The sequence below is a fragment of the Pristiophorus japonicus genome, unplaced genomic scaffold, assembly GCF_044704955.1.
Source record: "Pristiophorus japonicus isolate sPriJap1 unplaced genomic scaffold, sPriJap1.hap1 HAP1_SCAFFOLD_575, whole genome shotgun sequence".
Lineage (NCBI taxonomy): Eukaryota > Metazoa > Chordata > Chondrichthyes > Pristiophoridae > Pristiophorus > Pristiophorus japonicus.
The window spans coordinates 179,777-204,072 of record NW_027254483.1 but is presented as its reverse complement, the minus strand read 5'-3'; the positions used below and the strand labels follow the sequence as shown (position 1 = coordinate 204,072).

The window sequence follows — 24,296 nt, the reverse complement described above, 5'->3', positions numbered from 1 at the left end:
CTCCAAAGTGAGGCAGCAGCATGGTGGACTGCCTTTTATACCTGCTTGTTCCAGGTTACACAGGTGACCCATAGGTCTCCCACAGGTGTGCCCCCTAGTGGCAAGTCTGACACATAGGTTAGGTTCACATACATCACATCACTCCCCCCCAAAGTCTTAAGTACAACTTATTTACAGGTTGAGGCGATCTGGCGCTCTGCGTTCCTGGGTTGATCGCCTGAGTTGAAGTCCTGGAATGGGTGAGTCGGTTGGATCAATGCTGCACTGCAGCGAGGCTGGTCTGATCGGACTGTCGGGATTGGTGGGTTCATCCTCGTGGTTGACAGCGAGGTCGATTGCTGGTTGGGTGTGTGTTGATGGATCACAGATGGTGAGGTCTTCTTCAAACTGTTCTTGGTTGTCCGTGAATCGCAGTTTGGTCTGATCCAAGTGCTTTCTGCACGTTTACCCATTCAACAATTTCACAACAAACACTCTATTCCCCGCCTTGTGCCAGCAATCCACTTGGGACCGTGACCGCAATTTAGAACAAACACAGGATTATTAACCTCAATGTCACGCGATACAGCCGCGCGATCGTGGTACATGTTATGCCGGTGCTGCCGGGTCTCTATGTGATCATTGAGATCGGAATGGACTAAGGAGAGTCTGTTTTGAGTGCTCTCTTCATTAACAATTCTGCCGGGGGAACCCCGGTGAGCGAGTGGGGGCGCGTCCGGTAGCTGAGCAGGATCCGAGATAACCGGGTCTGCAAGGAGCCGTCCATTACGCGTTTCAAGCTCTGCTTGATGGTTTGGACTGCCCATTCCGCTTGGCCGTTGGATGCGGGCTTAAATGGGGCTGACCTGACATGCTTGATGCCATTGCGGGTCATGAACTCATGGAATTCCGGGCTGGTGAAACACGGTCCATTGTCACCGACAAGGACATCAGGCAACCCATGGGTGGAAAACATGGCCCTGAGGCTTTAAATGGCGGCAATGGACGTACATGATGACATTATTATACATTCAATCCATTTAGAGTAAGCGTCCACTGCTACTAGAAACATCTTTCCTAGAAGAGGGCCAGCAAAATCTACGTGGACCCTGGACCACGGTTTGGAGGGCCATGACCACAGGCTCAGTGGGGCCTCCCTGGGTGCGTTGCTCAACTGTGAGCAAGTGTTGCATTGGTGTAGGCATGACTCCAATTCCGAGTCAATGCCGGGCCACCAAACATGCGACCTGGCGATAGCCTTCATCATGACTATGCCTGGGTGGGGACTGTATAGGTTGCGAATAAACGTTTCCCTGCCTTTTTTTTGGCAAAACCATGTGATTCCCCCATAGGAGACAATCCGAATGGATGGACAATTGATCCTTACATTGGTGGAACGGTTTAATTTCATCTTACATTTCCCCGGGAACCGCCAACCAGCTCCCATTGAGCATGCAGTTTTTTAGGGTCTTGGCTGGTCCAGGACCTGATCTGACGAGCCGTGACGGGTGACCCCTCGCTCTCAAAAACATCCATTACCAGTAGCAAGTCTGTGGGTTGCGCCATTTCCACCCCGGTGGTGGGCAATGGCAGCCGACTCAGGGTGTCAGCGCAGTTCTCAGTGCCTGGTCTGTGGTGGATTACATAGTCATATGGAGACAATGTTAGTGCCCATCTTTGGATGCGGGATGAAGCATTGGAGGTGATACCTTTGTTTTCTGAGAGCAGTGAAGTAAGCAGTTTGTGGTCAGTTTCGAGCTCGAACCGGAGACCAAATAGATATTGGTGCATTTTCTTAACCACATATACACATGCCAACGCTTCTTTCTCAACCATACTGTAGGTTGTTTCAGCCTTGGATAAACTTCTGGACACATATGCAACTGGTTGCAGTTTGCCTGACACATTGCTTGCTGTAACACACAACCGACAAAGCATCACAAGCTAGTACTAAATGTTTACATGGGTCATACAATACAAGTGACTTGTTAGAGCATAGCAGATTTCTGGCCTTATTAAAGGCTGTCTCTTGAGATTTACCCCAAACCCAGTCGTCACCCTTGCGTAGCAATAAATGCAAGGGTTCCAGCAGTGTGCTCAACCCCGGTAGAAAGTTACCAAAATAGTTGAGGAGTCCCAGGAATGAACGCAGCTCCGTCACGTTCTGTGGTCTGGGTGCATTCTTGATGGCCTCCGGCTTGGAGTCCGTGGGTCTGATACTGTCTGCCGCGATCTTCCTCCCCAGAAATTTGACCTCTGGCACCAGGAAAACACACTTGGAGCGTTTCAGTCTGAGTCCCACTCTGTCCAGCCGCTTTAGAACCTCTTCCAGGTTGTGCAAGTGTTCGGTGGTGTTGTGACCAGTGATCAAGATGTCGTCTTGGAACACCACGGTGCATGGAACCAATTTCAGCAACTTTCCATGTTCCTCTGGAAAATGGCCGCAGCCGAGCGAATCCCAAAGGGGCATCTGTGGTACACGAACAGTCCTTCATGCATGTAGATGCACGTCAATTTCTTTGACGGTTCCCCAGCTCCTGTGTCATGTAAGCAGAGGTTAGGTCTAGCTTGGTGAACAACTTTCCCCCTGCTAGCGTTGCGAGTAAGTCCTCCACTTTGGGTAGCGGGTACTGGTCCTATAGCGAGACTCGGTTGATCGTTACCTTGTAGTCCCCGCAGATTCTGACCGTCCCATCGCTCTTTAGCACCGGCACGACTGGACTGGCCCACTCGTTGAACTCGACTGGCGATATGATTCCCTCTCGTTGAAGTCTGTCCAGCTCAATCTCGACTTTCTCTCGCATCATATATGGGACTGCTCGGGCCTTGTGATGAACGGGCCGTGCCCCAGGATCTTGGCGCCAGTGAAGTTGCCGATGCCTGGCTCGAATAACGCCGGGAATTTGTTTAGCACATGGGCGCACGGGGCGTCATCCACCAAAGTCAGTGCTTTGATGTCGTCCCAGTTCCATCGGATCGTTCCGAGCCAGCTTCTGCCGAATAGCGTTGGGTCATCGCCTGGTACAATCCATAGTGGTAAATCATGCATCAGGCTAATGGATCTCAAGGTAGACAAGTCCCCTGGTCCTGATGAAATGCATCCCAGGGTATTAAAAGAGATGGCGGAAGTTATAGCAGATGCATTCGTTATAATCTACCAAAATTCTCTGGACTCTGGGGAGGTATCAGCGGATTGGAAAGCAACTAATGTAACGCCTCTGTTTAAAAAAGGGGGCAGACAAAAGGCAGGTAACTATAGGCCGGTTAGTTTAACATCTGTAGTGGGGAAAATGCTTGAAGCTATCATGAAGGAAGAAATAGCGGGACATCTAGATAGGAATAGTGCAATCAAGCAGACGCAGCATGGATTCATGAAGGGGAAATCATGTTTAACTAATTTACTGGAATTCTTTGAGGATATAACGAGCATGGTGGATAGAGGTGTACTGATGGATGTGGTGTATTTAGATTTCCAAAAGGCATTCGATAAGGTGCCACACAAAAGGTTACTGCAGAAGATAAGAGAAATTAGCATGGATAGAGAATTGGCTGGCAAACAGAAAGTAGAGAGTCGGGATAAATGGGTCCTTTTCGGGTTGGAAATCGGTGGTTAGTGGTGTGCCACAGGGATCGGTGCTGGGACCACAACTGTTTACAATATACATAGATGACCTGGAAGAGGGGACAGAATGTAGTGTAACAAAATTTGCAGATGACACAAGGATTAGTGAGAAAATGGGTTGTGTAGAGGACACAGAGAGGCTGCAAAGAGATTTAGATAGGTTAAGCGAATGGGCTAAGGTTTGGCAGATAGAATACAATGTCGGAAAATGTGAGGTCATCCACCTTGGGAAAAAAAACAGTAAAAGGGAATATTATTTGAATGGGGAGAAATTACAACATGCTGCGGTGCAGAGGGACCTGGGGGTCCTTGTGCATGAATCCCAAAAAGTTAGTTTGCAGGTGCAGCAGGTAATCAGGAAGGCGAATGGAATGTTGGCCTTCATTGCGAGAGGGATGGAGTACAAAAGCAGGGAGGTTCTGCTGCAACTGTACAGGATATTGGTGAGGCTGCACCTGGAGTACTGCGTGCAGTTTTGGTCACCTTACTTAAGGAAGGATATGCTAGTTTTGGAGGGGGTACAGAGACGATTCACTAGGCTGATTCCGGAGATGAGAGGGTTACCTTATGATGATAGATTGAGTAGACTGGGTCTTTACTCGTTGGAGTTCAGAAGGATGAGGGGTGATCTTATAGAAACATTTAAAATAATGAAAGGGATAGACAAGATAGAGGCAGAGAGGTTGTTTCCACGGGTCGGGGAGACTAGAACTAGGGGGCACAGCCTCAAAATATGAGGGAGCCAATTTAAAACCGAGTTGAGAAGGAATTTCTTCTCCCAGAGGATTGTGAATCTGTGGAATTCTCTGCCCAAGGAAGCAGTTGAGGCTGGCTCATTGAATGTATTCAAATCGCAGATAGATAGATTTTTAACCAATAAGGGAATTGAGGGTTATGGAGAGCGGGCGGGTAACTGGAGCTGAGTCCACGGCCAGATCAGCCATGATCTTGTTGAGTGGCGGAGCAGGCTTGAGGGGCTAGATGGCCTACTCCTGTTCCTAATTCTTATGTTCTTATGTATTCCGTCGTACGATACTTTCACTGCCACACTGCCGATAACAGGTATGAGTTCTTTGGTGTAAGTGTATAGCGTTGTGTGAATCGGGCTCAGTTTTGTCCTCTGTGCCTTGTTGCCCCACAGTTTCTCAAAAGCCTTCTTGCTCATGATTGATTGACTCGCCCCCACGTCCAATTCCATGGAGACTGGAATGCCGTTAAGTTTAACTTTTAACATTATCGGAGGGCTTTTGGTGGTGAAGGTGTGTACCCCATACACTTCCTCTTCAAGCTCAGGTTGAGTTGCCTCTCCTGGTCATTCAGTGTGATCCACGCTGGATCGGTCGTCCTCTGCTGACTCTGTCACGTGCTGAGTCAGAGGCCGTTTGCATATTTGCTGGAGGTGCCCCATTATTCCACAGCCCTTGCACACAGTGCTTGAATCGACATTGATGGGCTCTATGACTGCCCCCCACATGGTGTTAATGGATTCGCATTAGCACTCCACAGCGGCCTCTGAGTCACCCTAGGCCTGGCCTCTGCGGTCGTGTGGGCCCTACCATGTACAGTTCTGCCTGCTGAAGGCATTATTTTATGCACAGTACTTGCCAGTGAGCTACAATGCTGTGAAGATATCTGTTTCATGTTGTCGCTCGTGGATATGAAGGCCTGGGCTATCGTGATGGCCGTGCTCAGATCTAAGGATTCGGCAGACAGCAGTTTGCGAAGAATGGCCTCGTGGCCGATTCCAAGCACGAAAAAGTCCCGCAACATTTTGTTGTGTATCTGTAAAGCATGCACTCCCATGTTCTGCCACCAGGGAGCGCATCCCCTGAAGTCCCAAGGGATCCCAGCATCCCTTAGGAGCACTGTATATAAGCCGGACCCAAAGGCCTGTTCCTCACTCTGGAGTGTCTTATTAAAGACTGAGGTCACTGTTACTTTAACCTCTCTGTGTGCAGCCTCATCTGTGTTAGGAACACAATAACTGGCGACGAGTATACGAATCCAACGCAAACTGTGGGCATCCTGGAGGAGTTCTCGGAGGATGAGGACTGGGAAGCCTATGTCGAATGGCTAGACCAGTATTTTGTAGCCAATGAGCTGGACGGAGAAGGAAGTGCTGCAAAAAGGAGAGCGGTCCTCCTCACAGTCTGCGGGGCACCGACCTACAGCCTCATGAAGAATCTTCTGGCTCCGGTGAAACCCACAAATAAATCGTATGAGAAGCTGTGTACACTGGTTCGGGAGCATCTTAACCCAAGGGAGAGCGTGCTGATGGCGAGGTATCGGTTCTACACGTGCCAGCGATCTGAAGATCAGGAAGTGGCGAGCTATGTCGCCAAGCTAAGGCGACTTGCAGGACAATATGAGTTTGATGGCTACCTGGAGCAAATGCTCAGAGACCTTTTTGTACTGGGCATTGGCCACGAGACCATCCTATGAAAACGTTTGACTGTAGAGACACCGATCCTCAGTAAGGCCATTGCAATAGCACAAGCGTTTATGGCCACCAGTGATAACACCAAACAAATCTCTCAGCACACAAGTGCTAGCAATGTTCATAAATTAACTGGAATTGTGTTTGCGAGCAGAAATGTACAGGGCAGAAACCACGAGTCTGCAACTGCCAGCAGGCCTCAGGTGACCCAGATGACTCAGAGTCCCCAACAAAGGATGAATGCAAGGCAATTCACACCTTGTTGGCGTTGTGGAGGCTTCCATTCAGCCTATTCATGCCGCTTCAAAGGGTATGGCGGGAGATGATGAGGGGAAAGATGTTTTGGAGGGGAGCTCCTGAGGGAGCTGTCACCCCGGTGGCCATCTTTTCTGGCCCCGAGAATCAGGAACAGAGAATACCAAAACCTCTTAGTTATCCCATGCCTCAAAGTGTAAAAACAGTAAGCACACAATGATCAAAACTGCGATGAATGCAAGGCAATTCACACCTTGTTGGCGTTGTGGAGGGTTCCATTCTGCCTATTCATGCCGCTTCAAAGGGTATGTTTGCAAGAGCTGTGGAACAATGGGGCACCTCCAACGAGCTTGCAAACGAGCTGCAAGCTCTGCAAAACCTGCTAACCACCACATGGCAGAGGAAGAGCAGTCCATGGTGGATCAAAGCAATTTCTAGCCTCAGAGAGAGGAGGCAGATGCTGAAGTACATGGGGTGCACACATTTTCGACGAAATGTCCACCTATAATGCTAAACGTAAAATTGAATGGTTTACCCGTAGCCATGGAACTGGACACTGGCGCTAGCCAATCCATCATGAGCAAAAAGATGTTTGAGAGACTGTGGTGCAACAAGGCATTCAGACCAGCCCTGAGCCCCATCCACACGAAACTGAGAACGTACAACAAAGAGCTTATCACTGTCCTGGGCAGCGCCAGGGTCAAGGTCACCTACGAGGGCACGGTGTACGAACTGCCACTCTGGATTGTCCCGGGCGATGACCCCACACTGCTTGGAAGGAGCTGTCTGGGCAAAATCCGCTGGAACCGGGATGACATCCGAGCGCTATCACATGTCAATGAGGCCTCATGTACCCAGGTTCTTAACAAATTTCCTTCCCTTTTTGAGCCAGGCATTGGAAACTCTTCCGGGGCGAAGATGCGGATCCACTTGGTCCCAGAGGCACGACCCATTCACCACAAGGCACGAGCGGTACCTCACATGATGAGGGAGAGAGTGGAAATCGAGCTGGACAGGCTGCAATGCGAGGGCATCATCTCCCCAGTGGAATTCAGCGAGTGGGCCAGCCCATTGTTCCAGTACTCAAAAGTGATGGCACGGTTAGGATTTGCCGCGATTATAAAGTAACTATTAATCGTTTCTCGCTACAGGACCAATACCCGCTACCTCAGGCAGACGATCTATTTGCGACACTGGCAAGAGGCAAGACATTCACCAAGCTCAATCTGACTTCGGCCTACATGACGCAGGAGCTGGAGGAGTCTTCGAAGGGCCTCACCTGCATCAACACGCACAAGGGACTGTTCATCTACAACAGATGTCCGTTTGAAATTCGGTCAGCTGCAGCGATCTTCCAGAGAAACATGGAGAGCCTACTCAAGTCGGTACCACACACTTCAGGACGACATATTGGTTATGGGTCGGGACACCGCCGAGCACCTACAAAACCTGAAGGAGGTCCTCCAGCGACTGGATCGCGTAGGGCTGCGGCTGAAGAGGTCGAAATGTGTCTTCATGGCAACAGAAGTGGAGTTTTTGGGGAGAAAGATCGCGGCGGATGGCATTCGGCCCACAGACGCCAAGACAGAGTCTATCAGGAACGCGCCCAGGGCACAGAACGTCACGGAGCTGCGGCCGTTCCTGGGACTCCTCAACTATTTTGGTAACTTCCTACCGGGGTTAAGCACCCTCTTAGAGCCCCTACATGTGTTATTGCACAAAAGTGACAACTAGGTATGGGAAAAAAAACAAGTAATTGCTTTTGAGAAAGCCAGAAACATGTTATGCTCCAACAAGCTGCTTGTATTGTATAACCCGTGTAAAAGACTTGTGTTAGCATGTGACGCATCGTCGTACAGAGTCGGGTGTGTATTACAACAAGCTAACGTTGCGGGGAAGTTGCAACCTGTCGCCTATGGTTCCAGGAGCTTGTCTAAGGCCGAGAGGGCCTACAGCATGATTGAGACAGAGGCATTAGCGTGTGTGTTCGGGGTAAAGAAAAGCATCAGTACCTGTTTGGCCTCAAATTTGAGCTGGAAACCGATCACAAGCCCCTCACATCCCTGTTCGCTGAAAACAAGGGGATAAATACTAATGCCTCAGCCCGCATACAAAGGTGGGCACTCGCGTATAACTATGCCATCCGCCACAGACCAGGCACCGAGAACTGTGCAGATGCTCTCAGTCGGCTACCATTACCCACCACGGGGGTGGAAATGGCACAGCCTTCAAACTTGTTGATGGTGGCGCAGCCCGCAGACTTGTTGATGGTCATGGAAGCGTTTGGAAATGATAAATCACCTGTCACGGCCCGCCAGATTAGGACTTGGACCAGCCAAGATCCTCTGCTGTCCCTAGTAAAAAACTGTGTACTGCATGGGAGCTGAGTCAGCATCCCCGTTGAAATACAAGAGCCAATCAAGCCGTTCCAGCAGTGAAAGGACGAGCTGTCCATTCAGGCAGACTGCGTGTTGTGGGTAACCGCGTAGTGCTACCAAAAAAGGGCAAGGAGACATTCATCTTGGATCTCCACAGCACACACCTGGGTATAGTAATGATGAAAGCGATAGCCAGATCCCACGTGTGGTGGCCCGGTATCGACTCTGACTTAGAGTCCTGTGTACGGCAATGCAGCATATGTGCTCAGTTGAGCAACGCGCCCAGAGAGGCACAACGAAGTTTGTGGTCCTGGCCCTCCAGACCATGGTCGAGGATCCATGTCGACTATGTGGGCCCGTTTCTCGGTAAAATGTTCCTGGTGGTGGTGGATGCTTTTTCAAAATAGATTGAATGTGAAATAATATTGGGAAGCACCGCCATCGCCACCATTGAAAGCCTGAGAGCCATGTTTGCCACCCATGGCCTGCCTGACATACTGGTCAGTGACAACGGGCCATGTTTCACCAGTGACGAATTTAAAGAATTCATGACTCGCAATGGGATCAAACATGTCACCTCGGCCCAGTTTAAACCAGCCTCCAATGGGCAGGCAGAGCGAACAGTACAAACCATCAAACAGAGCCTTAAACGAGTCACAGAAGGCTCACTCCAAACCCGCCTGTCCCGAGTACTGCTCAGCTACCGCACGAGACCCCACTTGCTTACAGGGGTGCCCCCGGCTGAGCTACTCATGAAAAGGACACTTAAAACCAGACTCTCGCTGATCCACCCCAACCTGCATGATCAGGTAGAGAGCAGGCGGCAGCAACTTAAACGATGGTCGCGCCAATGTGTCACGGGAAATTGATCTGAATGACCCTGTGTATGTGCTTAACTATGGACATGGTCCCAAGTGGATCGCGGGCACAGTGATAGCTAAAGAAGGGAGTAGGGTGTTTGTAGTCAAACTAGACAATGGACAAATTTGCAGAATTTGCCTGGACCAAACGAGGCTGCAGTTCACAGACTGCCGCGAACAACCCATAGCAGACACGACCTTTTTCAAGCCCACAACACACACCCAAAGGATCAACGACACCACCCCGGACCAGGAAATCAAACCCACCATGCCCAACAGCCCAGCAAGGCCAGGCTCACCTAGCAGCCCTGCAGGGCCAACAACACGCCAGCCCAGCGAGGGCACAGCCAACACACCAGAACAGACATTTGTACCGAGGCGGTCCACCAGGGAAAGAAAGGCTCCCGACCGCCTCACCTTGTAAATAGTTTTCACTTTGACTTTGCGGGGGGAGCGATGTTGTGTATCTGTAAAGCATGCACTCCCATGTTCCGCCACCAGGGAGCTCATTCCCTGAAGTCCCAAGAGATCCCAGCATCCCTTGGGAGCACTGTATATAAGCCGGCCCCTCAGGCCTGTTCCTCACTCTGGAGTGTCTTGTTAAAGACTGAGGTCACTGTTACTTTAACCTCCCTGTGTGTAGTCTCATCTGTGTTAGGAACACAATACATTTCCCCTAAAGATCCTGCAAATTCGCACTGTCCCGCGAGGCGTCTTAGGTCGGCTACAAAGCTTGCCACGTTCTGGCCCTCGGCGCGATGGTGCGTGTAAAAGCGATACCTGGCCATTAAGATGTTCTCCTTCGGCTGGAGGTGTTCCCAGGCCAGCGCACACTGCTCTGTTTAAGTCTTGTCTGTTGGTTTGTCTGGTGCCAGCAGATTTTTGCGGAGGCCATATATCGAAGACCCACATACGGTGAGGAGAATCGCCCTGCACTTGATCGCCGTCTCAGCCGTGTCCAGCTTGTTTGCCACGAAGTACTGGTCAAGACGCTCAACGAAGGCTTCCCAATCATCACCCTTAACAAATCTCTCAAGAATACCAACAGCACCAATTTCCGCGTGAAAGTTCGTGATCTGTAACTCGTCGCCAGTTGTTATGTTCAGAATAACTCCACGAGACTGTGTTGTAAGCTCAAACCATTGTGACCTTGGTCTCTTTAATATAACTCCAAAGTGAGGCAGCAGCATGGTGGACTGCCCTTTATACCTGCTTGCTCCAGGGTACACAGGTGATCCATAGGTCTCCCACAGGTGTGCCCCCTAGTGGCAAGTCTTACACATAGGTGAGGTTCACATACATAACAAACATCATCATATTTTTCCATCACAGACCTTGAAAGCAGTTTCCCAGCCGCACCTTCTCTCCCTCTCACTGGGGCTGGTCCCCAGAGAGTTAAAGGTCAGTGTCTGAGCTACTCCCCCCCACCCCAGTCCCCCTTCGGAGAGGGGAGTCCTTCATCCCCCTGCTGTTTAGTGCCGGATTGGACCTCAAGTCCCAGGGGGTTAAGCTGAGGGCCCCATCTGCACTCTCGAGGGGACGCTGACAATCCCGCGGTCACTGTTGGGAGAAGAGCGGGCGAGTTCTCCCCGGTGTCCACCCGCAAACCAACACCAACAACAACAACACAACTTGTGTTTATATGGTACTTTTAATGCAGTGAAACGTTTCATGGCGCGTGACAGGAGTATTATGAGATAAAGATTTGACACCGAGCCACATAAGGAGTAATTAGCACATCAAGGAGGTATGTTTTAAGGATGAAAGAGAGGTAGAGAGGTGGAGAGGTTTAGGGAGGGAGTTCCAGAGCTTGGGGCCCAGGCAACAGAAGGCACGGCCACCGATGGTGGAGCGATTATAATCAGGGATGCTCAGGAGGGCAGAATTAGAGGAGCGCAGACATCTCGGGGGGTTGTGGGGCTGGAGGAGATTACAGAGATAGGGAGGGGTGAGGGCCATGGAGGGATTTTTAAACAAGGATGAGAATTTTGAAATCGCGACGTTGCTTAACCGGAAGTCAATGTAGGTCAGCGAGCACAGGGGCTGATGGGTGAGCGGGACTTGGTGCGAGTTAGGACATGGGCAGCCGAGTTTTGGATCACCTCTAGTTTCCCTAGGGTAGAATGTGGGAGGCCAGCCAGGAGTGCGTTGGAATAGTTAAGTCTAGCGGTAACAAAGACATGGATGAGGGCTTCAGCAGCGGATGAGCTGAGGCAGGGGGCGGAGACGGGCGATGTTACGGAGGTGGAAATAGGCGGTTTTAGTTATACTGCGGCTATGTGGTCAAAAGCTCATTTCAAGATCAAATATGATGCCAAGGTTGCGAACAGTCTGGTTCAGCCTCAGACAGGAGTTGTGGCGAGGGATGGAGTCAGTGGTTAGGGAACGGAATTTGTGGCGGGGACTGAAAACAATGGCTTCGGTCTTCCCAATATTCAATTGGAGGAAATTTCTGCTCATCCAGAGCTGGATGTCGGACAAGAAGTCTGACAATTTAGAGACCGTGGAGGGGTCGAGAGAAGTGGGGGGGGGAGTGAGGTAGAGCTGGGTGTCTCAGCGTACATGTGGAAACTGACGGCGTGTTTTCAGATGATGTCGCCAAGGGGTAACATGTAGATGAGAAATAAGAGGACAGACAGACAAAGAGAGCCAGACAGACAGAGAGAGCGACAGAGAGAAAGATCTGAGTCTGCGGTCCTTACCTGTATGAGAAGCTGTCTCCAGACCCTGCAGAAGGTGAGCCTAGAAATCAAACAGACAAATTAACTGTCACAAATATAAATACAGACACCACCACAGCTCCATGTGTATTCCACGTCCCCACCACACCCAGTCTGGTACTGAGCCCCAAACACAGCATAAAGGGCCCAGTTAGTACTGAGAACTGATCCCAGCTGGGGGATAAAATTGGTCTCAGTGCCCAAATAGTTAGAAAGGGAAAAACCAGCAGCAGTTCCCACTCCCGATCACTCATCATCATCATAGGCAGTCCCTCAGAATCGAGGAAGACTTGCTTCCACTCTTAACATGAGGTCTTAGGTGACTGAACAGTCCAATATGAGAACCACAGTCCCTGTCACAGGTGGGACAGACAGTGGTTGAGGGAAGGGGAGGGTGGGACTGGTTTGCCGCACGCTCCTTCCGCTGCCTGCGCTTGCTTTCTGCACGCTCTCGGCGACGAGACTCGAGGTGCTCAGCGCCCTCCCGGATGCACTTCCACCTCTTAGGGCGGTCTGGTCTTTGGTCAGGGATTCCCAGGTGTTGGTGGGGATGTTGCACTTTATCAAGGAGGGTTTGAGGGTGTCCTTGTAACGTTTCCTCTGCCCACCGTTGGCTCATTTGGCGTGTAGGAGATCCAAGTAGAGCGCTTGCTTTGGAAGTCTCGTGTCTGGCTTGCGAACAATGTGGCCTGCCCAGCAAAGCTGATCAAGTGATTCCCGATCACAATTCAGTGGCCCACTGCTAGAAAGCGTGTGCACACATGTTAGACAACGAGTGAAAGACAGAGTGGACTCGGTGTGATGGCCCCTGAGAACCAGTTACCCTGCTGACGCTATTCGGGCCTGAGTGTGGAGAACGTCAGTTGGTTACGATGCTGGGGGAGCACCCTGTGAATGTGGCACTTGGGCGTACTGATGACATGGTCCTCAGACAGAGGAGGAAGGGGAGGACAGACGGTGATGAGAGAGAGGGGGAGGGGGAGAGAGGGTGATCAGAGAGAGGGAGAGGGGGAGAGAGGGTGATCAGAGAGAGGGGGAGGGGGAGAGAGGGTGATCAGAGAGAGGGAGAGGGGGAGAGACGGTGATCAGAGAGAGGGGGGAGGGGAGAGAGGATGATCAGAGAGAGGGGGAGGGGGAGAGAGGATGATCAGAGAGAGGGGAGGGGGAGAGAGGGTGATCAGAGAGGGGGAGGGGGAGAGAGGGTGATCAGAGAGAGGGGGAGGGGGAGAGAGGGTGATCAGAGAGAGGGGGAGGGGGGAGAGACGGTGATCAGAGAGAGGGGGGAGGGGGAGAGAGGATGATCAGAGAGAGGGGAGGGGGAGAGAGGGTGATCAGAGAGGGGAGGGGGAGAGAGGGTGATCAGAGAGAGGGGGAGGGGGAGAGAGGGTGGATCAGAGAGAGGGGGAGGGGGAGAGACGGTGATCAGAGAGAGGAGAGGGGGAGAGAGGGTGATCAGAGAGAGAGGGGAGGGGGAGAGAGGGTGATCAGAGAGAGGGGGTAGGGGGAGAGAGGGTGAACAGAGAGAGGGGGGAGGAGAAACAGTGATCAGAGAGAGGGGGAGGAGGAGAGAAGGTAATCAGAGAGAGAGGGGAGGAGGAGAGAGGTGATCAGAGAGAGGGGGAGGGTGAGAGAGGGTGATCAGAGAGAGGGGGAGGGGGAGAGACGGTGATCAGAGAGAGGGGGTGGGGAGGAGAAACAGTGATCAGAGAGAGGGGGAGGAGGAGAGAAGGTGATCAGAGAGAGAGGGGGAGGAGGAGAGAGGGTGGGGAGAGAGGGTGATCAGAGAGAGGGGGAGGGGGAGAGAGGGTGATCAGAGAGAGGGGGAGCGGGGAGAGGGTGATCAGAGGAGGGGGGGAGGAGGAGAGACAGTGATCAGAGAGAGGGGGAGGGGAGAGAGGGGGAGGGGAGAGAAGGTGATCAGAGAGAGAGGGGGAGGGGGGGAGAGAGGGTGATCAGAGAGAGGGGGAGGGAGAGAAGGTGATCAGAGAGAGGGGAGGGGGAGAGAGGGTGATCAGAGAGAGGGGAGGGGAGAGAGGGTGATCAGAGAAGGGGGGAGGAGGAGAGAAGGTGATCAGAGAGAGAGGAGGGGAGGGGAGAGAGGGGATCAGAGTGGGGGGGAGGAGGAGAGACAGTGATCAGAGAGAGAGGGGGAGGGGAGAGAGGGTGATCAGAGAGAGGGGGAGGGGGAGAGACAGTGATCAGAGAGAGGGGAGGGGTAGAGACGGTGATCAGAGCGAGGGGGAGGGGGAGAGAGGGTGATCAGAGAGAGGGGGAGAGGAGAGAAGGTGATCAGAGAGAGGGGGAGGGGAGAGAGGGTGATCAGAGAGAGGGGGAGGGGGAGAGACAGTGATCAGAGAGAGGGGAGGGGTAGAGACGGTGATCAGAGCGAGGGGGAGGGGGAGAGAGGGTGATCAGAGAGAGGGGGAGGGGAGAGAGGGTGATCAGAGAGAGGGGGAGGGGGAGAGACGGTGATCAGAGAGAGGGGGAGGGGGAGACAGGTGATCAGAGAGAGGGGGAGGGGGAGAGAGGGTGAGCAGAGAGGGGGGAGGGGGAGAGACAGTGATCAGAGAGAGGGGAGGGGGAGAGACAGTGATCAGAGAGAGGGGAGGGGTAGAGACGGTGATCAGAGCGAGGGGGAGGGGGAGAGAGGGTGATCAGAGAGAGGGGGAGGGGGAGAGAGGGTGATCAGAGAGAGGGGGAGGGGGAGAGAAGGTGTTCAGAGAGAGGGGGAGGGGGAGAGAGGGTGATCAGAGAGAGGGGAGGGGGAGAGAGGGTGATCAGAGAGAGGGGGAGGGGGAGAGAGGGTGATCAGAGAGAGAGAGGGGGAGAGGGTGATCAGAGAGAGGGGGAGGGGAGAGAAGGTGTTCAGAGAGAGGGGAAGGGAGAGAGGGTGATCAGAGAGAGGGGGAGGGGAGAGAGCGTGATCAGAGAGAGGGGGAGGGGGAGAGAGGGTGATCAGAGAGAGGGGGAGGGGAGAGAGGGTGATCAGAGAGGGGGGGAGGAGAAACAGTGATTAGAGAGAGGGGAGGAGGAGAGAAGCTGATCAGAGAGAGGGGGAGGGGAGAGAGGGTGATCAGAGAGAGGGGAGGGGAGAGAGGGTGATCAGAGAGAGGGAAAGGGGGAGAGAGGGTGATCAGAGAGAGGGTGATCAGAGAGAGGGGGAGGGGAGAGAGGGTGATCGGAGAGAGGGGGAGGGGGCGAGAGGGTGATCAGAGAGAGGGGGAGGGGAGAGAGGGTGATCAGAGAGGGGGGGAGGAGAAACGGTGATTAAAAAAGAGGGGGAGGAGGAAGAGAGGGGGAGGGAGAGAGGGTGATCAGAGAGAGGGGGAGGGGGAGAGAGGGTGATCAGAGAGAGGGGGAGGGGGAAGAGAGGGTGATCAGAGAGAGGGGGAGGGGGAGAGAGGGGGAGGGGAGAGAGGGTGATCAGAGAGAGGGGGAGGGGGAGAGAGGGTGATCAGAGAGAGGGGGAGGGGGAGAGAGGGTGATCAGAGAGAGGGGGAGGGGGAGAGAGGGTGATCAGAGAGAGGGGGAGGGGGAGAGAGGGTGATCAGAGAGAGGGGGAGGGGGAGAGACCGTGATCGGAGAGAGTGGGAGGGGAGAGAGGGTGATCAGAGAGAGGGGGAGGGGGAGAGAGGGTGATCAGAGAGAGGGGGAGGGGAGAGACGGTGATCGGAGAGAAGGGGAGGAGGAGAGAGGTGATCAGAGAGAGGGGGAGGGGGGGAGAGGGTGATCAGAGAGAGGGGGAGGGGGAGAGAGGGTGATCAGAGAGAGGGGGAGGGGGAGAGAGGGTGATCAGAGAGAGGGGGAAGGGGAGAGAGGGTGATCAGAGAGAGGGGGAGGGGGAGAGAGGGTGATCAGAGAGAGGGGGAAGGGAGAGAGGGTGATCAGAGAGGGGGAGGGGGAGAGAGGGTGATCAGAGAGAGGGGGAGGGGAGAGAGGGTGATCAGAAGAGAGTGGGAGGGGGAGAGAGGGTGATCAGAGAGAGGGGGAGGGGGAGAGAGGGTGATCAGAGAGAGGGGGAGGGGGAGAGAGGTGATCAGAGAGAGGGGGAGGGGGAGAGACGGTGATCGGAGGAGAAGGGAGGAGGAGAGAGGGTGATCAGAGAGAGGGGGGAGGGGGGGAGAGGGTGATCAGAGAGAGGGGGAGGGGGAGAGAGGGTGATCAGAGAGAGGGGGAGGGGAGAGAGGGTGATCAGAGAGGGGGAGGAGAAACAGTGATTAGAGAGAGGGGGAGGAGGAGAGAAGGTGATCAGAGAGAGGGGGAGGGGGGAGAGAGGGTGTTCAAGAGAGGGGGAGGGGAGAGAGGGTGATCAGAGAGAGGGGGAGGGGGAGAGAGGGTGATCAGAGAGAGGGGGGAGTGGGAGAGAGGGTGATCAGAGAGAGGGGGAGGGGGAGAGAGGGTGATCAGAGAGAGGGGAGGGGGCGAGAGGGTGATTAGAGAGAGGGGGAGGAGAGAGAAGGTGATCAGAGAGAGGGGAGAGGGGGAGAGAGGGTGATCAGGGTGATCAGAGAGAGAGGGAGGGGGAGAGAGAGTGATCAGAGAGAGGGGAAGGGGAGAGAGAGTGATCAGAGAGAGGGAAGGGAGAGAGGGTGATCAGAGAGAGGGGAAGGGGAGAGAGGGTGATCAGAGAAGAGGGGGAGGGGGAGAGAGGGTGATCAGAGAGAGGGGGAGGGAGAGAGGGTGATCAGAGAGAGGGGGAGGGGGAGTGAGGGTGATCAGAGAGAGGGGGAGGGGGAGAGAGGGTGATCAGAGAGAGTGGGAGGGGGAGAGAGAGTGATCAGAGAGGGGAAGGGGAAGAGGGTGATCAGAGAGAGGGGGAGGGGGAGTGAGGGTGATCAGAGAGAGGGGAGGGGAGAGAGGGTGATCAGAGAGAGTGGGAGGGGGAGAGAGGGTGATCAGAGAGAGGGGAGGGGAGAGAGGGTGAAGAGAGAGGGGGAGGGGGAGAGAGGGGATCAGAGAGAGGGGGAGGGAGAGAGGGTGATCAGAGAGAGTGGGAGGGGGAGAGAGGGTGATCAGAGAGAGGGGGAGGGGGGGAGAGGGTGATCAGAGAGAGGGGGAGGGGGAGAGAGGGTGATCAGAGAGAGGGGAGGGGGAGAGAGGGTGATCAGAGAGAGGGGAGGGGAGAGAGGGTGATTAGAGAGAGGGGGAGGAGGAGAGAAGGTGATCAGAGAGAGGGGGAGGGGGAGAGAGGGTGATCAGAGAGAGGGGGGAAGGGGGAGAGAGGGTGAGCAGAGAGAGGGGGGAAGGGGAGAGAGGGTGATCAGAGAGAGGGGGGAAGGGAGAGAGGGTGATCAGGGGGAGGGGGAGGGGGAGAGAGGGTGATCAGAGAGAGGGGGGAAGGGGAGAGAGGGTGAACAGAGAGAGGGAGAGGGAGAGAGAGGGTGATCAGGGGGAGGGGGAGGGGGAGAGAGGGTGATCAGGAGAGAGGGGGGAAGGGGAGAGAGGGTGAACAGAGAGAGGGGGGGAAGGGGAGAGAGGGTGATCAGGGGGAGGGGAGGGGAGAGAGGGTGATCAGAGAGAGGGGGAGGGGGGGAGAGGGTGAACAGAGAGAGGGGGAGGGGGAGAGAGGGGATCAGAGAGAGGGGGTGGGGGAGAGACGGTGATCAGAGAGAGGGGGAGGGGGAGAGAGGGTGATCAGAGGAGGGGGGAAGGGGAGAGGGTGATCAGGGGGAGGGGGAGGGGGAGAGAGGGTGACAGAGAGAGAGGGGGAGGGGGAGGCACTGAAGACCACAGATGGGGGGGGGGGGAGGGGGGAGAGATGGTCCTCAGAGAGTGGGGGGGGAGGCTGAGCTGAGCTAAAACCCGAACCACTGCACCGTGTAGTTACTCAGGTGAATCACAATTCACCTCCACCCCGCTCGGTATAAAGAACATAAGAATTAGGAGCAGGAGTCGGCCATTCGGCCCCTCGAGCCCGCTCCACCATTCAGTGAGATCACGGCTGATCTTCTACCTCAACCCCACTTTCCTGCACTACCTCCATATTCCTTAATTCCCTTAATATCCAAAAATCTACCTGTAGGTTATGTTGGCACCTTTGGTAATGATTCCACGAGGCAGGGTATGGTACTTAAACTGTGTAGAGTGTAGTCCTTTATTTGCAGCTCCTCGAGTGAGCACCAAGCTGTGAGCTTCCTTTTATACTGGGTTAGCTGCAGTGTGCAGGTAACCCTTAGGTCTCCAGCAGCAGCGCCCTCTGGTGTACAGGTAAGGTGTTTACAGGGTGACGGTACAGTCAGTGTTACAGACACCATACAACAATACAAGCATGCATACATAACACTATCGATCTCTGTCTTGAATATACTCACGACTGAGCCTCCCCAGCCCTCTCGGGTAGAGAATTCCAAAGATTCACCTCCATCCCCCCGGAGGATGAGCTGCAGTCTGTCGCCGTGCCCCCTACCCCCGGGGACTGACCTCCCAGCACTCACCCATGGTGGCGTCTCTTGGCGTGCTCCTACCCGAGGTTACGGAGCTCCCTCTGGGTGTCTGTGAACGAGAGAGCAGTCACAGTACAGGCATGGATGTGCTATTCAGCCACTCCTCCGAGCAGCACTTCATCGACTTCTTGTGTTTAATAACTTTATTGAAAAAGAATCGCACCCTGTCCGGACTCGGCTGATCTGGCCCGACATTTGGGATTCCATGGACACTGGTTTCCCCACCCAAGGACATCGCCCGAGTGCTCGTCTGTATGTGTGAGCCCCAGGAAATGTGCACTGAGGCCATCAGGGTGTCAGCCGTGGCTCAGTGAGCAGCACTCTCGCCTCTGAGTCAGAAGGTTGTGGGTTTAAGTCCCACTCCAGGGACTCGAGCACATAAATCTAGGTTGACACCCCCAGTGCAGTGCTGAGGGAGTGATGGCTTTCGGATGAGACGTTAAACCGAGGCCCCGTCTGGTCTCTCAGGTGGACGTAAAAGATCCCACGGCCACTATTTCGAAGAAGAGCAGGGGAGTTATGTCCTGGGGCCAATATTTATCCCTCAATCAAAAAAACAGATTATCTGGTCATTATCACACTGCTGTTTGTGGGAGCTTGCTGTGCGCTCATTGGCCGCTACGTTTCCCACATTACAACAGTGACTACTTCCCAAAAGTACTTCATTGGCTGCAAAGCGCCTTGAGACGTCCGGTGGTCGTGAAAGGCGCTATATAAATGCAAGTCTTTCTTTTCTTTATCAGGGGAAGGCCGCATAGCCACTGAGAGGCAGTAAGGGGGCTTCAATTGGTACTAGGCCCCCAGAGCGGTGGAAGAGCCCAGGTTCCACCTATGGTCAGTGATGTGTTAGCTGATGGCAGCTGGTGAAGGGGGCCGGGTAGGGGCTTTAGTGCTCCCCATGGCCCTTGGGAAGAGCACCAGCCAGAATTGCTGCTCCTGATCACCAGCCTGTCCTCACCGCACAGCACTGCGCCCAGTCATCAAGATTCACGGCGCGGCCCTCGACAACGTGGACCATTTCCCATATCTCGGGAGCCTCTTATCAACAAAAGCAGACATTGATGCCTCCAGTGCGGCAGTGCAGCCTTCGGCCGCCTGAGAAAAAGAGTGTTTGAAGACCAGGCCCTCAAATCTACCACCAAGCTCATGGTCTACAGGGCTGTAGTAATACCCGCCCTCCTGTATGGGTCTGAGGCATAGACCATGTACAGAAGGCACCTCAAATCACTGGAGACATATCACCAACGATGTCTCTGCAAGATCCTGCAAATCCCCTGGGAGGATAGACGCACCAACATCAGTGTCCTCGACCAGGCCCAACATCCCCAGCATCGAAGCACTGACCACACTCGACCAGCTTCGCTGCGCAGGCCACATAGTCCGCATGGCAGATACGAGACTCCCAGAGCAATTGCTCTTTGCGGAGCTCCTTTATGGCAAACGAGCCAAAGGTGGGCAGCAGAAACGTTACAGGGAAGCCCTCAAAGCCTCCCTGATAAAGTGCAACATCCCCACTGACACCTGGGACTTCCTGGCCGAAGACCGCCCTAGGTGGAGAAAGTGCATCCGGAGGGCGTTGAGCTCTTCGAATCTGAACGCCGCGAGCGTGAAGAGGTCAAGCGCAGGCAGCGGAAGGAGCGTGCAGCAAAACCAGTTCCACCCACCTCTTCCTTCGACGAATGTCTGTCCCACCTGTGACAGGGTCTGTGGCTCTCATATTGGACTGTTCAGCTATCAAAGAACTCACTTCAGGAGTGGAAGCAAGTCTTCCTCGATTCTGAGGCACCGCCTATGATGAGTGACTCTTACTGGAAAGTGAGTGTGTGTGTGTGTGTAAGAAGGGACAACAGACTTGGCTGTAAAACCCTGCTCACACTCACTGGGCTGGATTTTGGGCTTTGATGATTTCAGGGCGGCAATGGTGGCGGGGCGGTAAAGTTTGCGCCCGGGAGCAGTTTGTGCCTCAGTGAGTAACATCGGGCAGCTGGGCCCTGAGTCAGGGGGCGCAGCGCTAAGGGAGGCGTTGTACACCCCTCTCGGGCCGTTAGGATGGGAAACTCCCGAGCTAAACAGCCGGGCCGGGAGCGCTCCGAGAGACGCCTGGGGAGAAAAAAAAATCCGAAATAACCCCACACAAAAACATTCTCAAAACATTGCCCATGCCACCACAACATAAACCACAAAAAAAATAATAGAGAAAACAATCACACTGACCTTAGGAGTCCATTACCTACCTCTCTGCAGTCGGTATCGTTGGACTGCCTGATTTCCCAGGTGGTCACTGCAGAGTACACGGGTCAAAACTCGCACCGGTGTTGCAACCAGGACGTTGCACACCGGCGCAGCTCTTCTGGGTGGTGCTGTTCCGCGCTGTTGCAAAGCGGGCCCCGAAAACCCCCGTGGTGCGCTGGAGGCTGACCAACTGCCCGCCCGGAAGACCCCAATGTGGCCATTGCCGCCGCTTTGTGGCGAAAAACAGAACGCAGATGTGCCGAAAACCGCCCCAGTGTCTCAGCTCACACACGGACAGAAGGACACCGAGGCAAGGTATGGGAGGGTGGCCAGTGCCAACGTAATTGTACACCTCTCTTGGGCACTAGCATGGGAAAATCCCGAGCTAAAGAGCCGACCCGGGAACGCTCTGAGAGACGCCTGGGGAGAAAAAAACCCCACACAAAAACATTCCCAAAACATTGCCCACGCCACCACAACACAAATTGGTGACATCCTCAGGACCCAGGTCACTGTTTGGAGCATGGGCAGGAGCATCGCCGGGGCCCTGGTAAAGCAGAGGAACGGGAAGGTCGTGGCGGAGGTGCAGTGAATGATCGAAGCGGCAGAGGGTTGCGGGACCGTGGCTGAGATTTGGTGGGTGATCGTGGCAGAGGTTCAGTGAATGTTTGGTGCGGAGGGAAATTGTGGCGGAGGTTCGGCGAGTGTTTTGTGACGGAGGAGCGGTGAGAGATTGTGGCGGAGGTGCGGCGAATATTTGTGGCGGAGGAGCGCGAGAGTTCGTGGCGGGGGTGCGGCAAATGCGGGTTCGGGGGCCCAGAAGAGCCGAGGGCCCAGGGACAGCACGGGCCCAGCCCACACTGCGATATGTGGGCGCACACTTGGTCCGTGCAGCAGAGCAGGTCTCCAGTTGTCCTGGTTAACCCTTGCCACTGGATAAAGGCCTAGCTCTGTCGAGCCCCGTGTGGTGGCTGGTGTGCAACGGTCACCCCATGTTAAACAAATCCACCCACAGGCATCGTCCACCCTTTTAACTGGAGTTCTGGACTGGAATATCCTTCATTGAAACATCTGTGAACTCATGTGGAAGCAAGTCATCCTGGTTCAAGGGGCCGCCTATGAATTGTACCCCTGTGAGGAGATAACATACTTCAAGAGAGAGAAGGGCGGGGGAAGAATTATTCCAGGTCGTTCAAATCCACTCCCGCCCCGGAGCCTCGATTAAACAGCCTCTGTCTGAACAACATGGGCTGACTTTCAAATTTCTGCCATTTCCTTATTCCCCGTAATAATTTCTCCTGCCTCAGCTTCGAAGGGACCAACATTTACTTTTGCTACTCTGTGCTCTTACAATCGTTTTTTATATTTCTTGCCAGTTTTCTCTCAGTCTATTTTTTCCTTTTTTTGTCAATGTTTTGGTCATCCTTCACTGGTTTCTGAAACTCCCAATCCTCAGGTCTACTACTATTCTTCGCAATATTATAAGCTTCCTCTTTCAATCTAATGGAACTGAGGTGAGAGCAGTCACACTATACGGAGACACCGGAGGTGAGAGCAACAACATATATTTATATAGTACCTTTAATGTGTTGAAACGTCCCAAAGCGCTCCACAGGAGTATTATGAGATAAAAAATTTGACACCGAGCCGCATAAGTGGAAATTAGTGCAGGTGAGCAAAAGCTTGGTCAGAGAGGTCGGTTTTAAGGAGCATCTTAAAGGAGGAGTGAGAGGTAGAGAGGCGGAGAGGTTTAGGGAGGGAGTTCCAGAGCTTGGGGCCCAGGCAACAGAAGGCACGGCCACCGATGGTGGAGCGATTATAATCAGGGATGGTCAGGAGGGCAGAATTAGAGGAGCCCAGACATCTCGGGGGGTTGTGGGGCTAGAGGAGATTACAGAGATAGGGAGGGGCGAGGGCCATGGAGGGATTTGTAAACAAGGATGGGAATTTTCAAAATGAGGCGTTGCTTAACCGGAAGCCATTTTAGGGCAGTGAGCACAGGGGGTGATGGGTGAGCGGGACTCGGTGTGAGTTAGGACACGGGGCAGCGAGCACAGGGGGTGATGGGTGAGTGGGACTTGGTGTGAGTTCGGACACGGGGCAGCGAGCACAGGGGGTGATGGGTGAGTGGGACTTGGTGCGAGTTCAGACACGGGGCAGCGAGCACAGGGGGTGATGGGTGAACGGGACTTGGTGCGAGTTAGGACACGGGCAGCCGAGTTTTGGATCACCTCTAGTTTATGTGGGATAGAATGTGGGAGGCCAGCCAGGAGCCAGCAGTCACACTATACTGAGACAGTAGAATGAAGATCCTTACCAGAAAACCACCTGATCGTGAAACACTGCTCCCAGTAATGTGTCCCACTGACTCAGGCCTGTTGTTTGAAGGAAAGTGGAGGGAGGAAAACAGCAATCAGCTCATGACCTGTCAGAAACACCTAAAACGTCCGAACCCCTTCAACATCCCATTGGCTAATCACCCGAAACCTCTTCAACATCCCATTGGATAATCACCCGAAACCCCCTTAAACATCCCATTGGATAATCACCCGAAACCCCCTCAAACATCCCATTGGATAATCATCCGAAACCCTTTCAACATCCCATTGGATAATCACCCGAAACCCTTTCAACATCCCATTGGATAATCACCCGAAACCCCTTCAACATCCCATTGGATAATCACCCGAAACCCCTTCAACATCCCATTGGATAATCACCCGAAACCCCTTCAAACATCCCATTGGATAATCACCCGAAACCCCCTCAACATCCCATTGGATAATCACCCGAAACCGCTTCAACATCCCATTGGATAATCGTCCGAAACCCTTTCAACATCCCATTGGATAATCGGCCCAAACCCCCTCAAACATCCCATTGGATAATCACCATAAACCCCTTCAACATCCCATTGGATAATCGGCCCAAACCCCCTCAAACATCCCATTGGATAATCACCCGAAACCGCTTCAACATCCCATTGGATAATCGGCCCAAACCCCCTCAAACATCCCATTGGATAATCACCATAAACCCCTTCAACATCCCATTGGATAATTGGCCGAAACCCCCTCAAACATCCCATTGGATAATCACCCGAAACCCCTCAAACATCCCATTGGATAATCGCCCGAAACCCCTCAAACATCCTTTTGGATAATCGTCCGAAACCCTTTCAACATCCCATTGGATAATCGTCCGAAACCCTTTCAACATCCCATTGGATAATCGGCCGAAACACCCTCAAACATCCCATTGGATAATCACCCGAAACCCTTTCAACATCCCATTGGATAATCACCCGAAACCCCTTCAACATCCCATTGGATAATCGGCCGAAACCCCCTCAACATCCCATTGGATAATC

The 24,296-nt window shown here is 53.5% G+C and overlaps 1 protein-coding gene across 3 annotated transcripts in view; it reads right to left on the bottom strand.

Annotated features, from left to right (window-relative positions):
* Positions 1-24,296, bottom strand: part of LOC139254781 (E3 ubiquitin-protein ligase RNF212B-like) — a 220,224-nt gene that overhangs the window by 23,683 nt on the left and 172,245 nt on the right. For all 3 annotated transcript variants that reach the window (XM_070873802.1, XM_070873803.1, XM_070873804.1), the window contains 3 exons: positions 23,244-23,301; positions 18,686-18,743; positions 12,234-12,273 (listed from right to left, as the gene is read on the bottom strand). In XM_070873802.1, the coding sequence (XP_070729903.1) occupies positions 12,234-12,273; positions 18,686-18,743; positions 23,244-23,301 (156 nt within the window). The remainder of the gene's footprint in view (positions 1-12,233; positions 12,274-18,685; positions 18,744-23,243; positions 23,302-24,296) is intronic.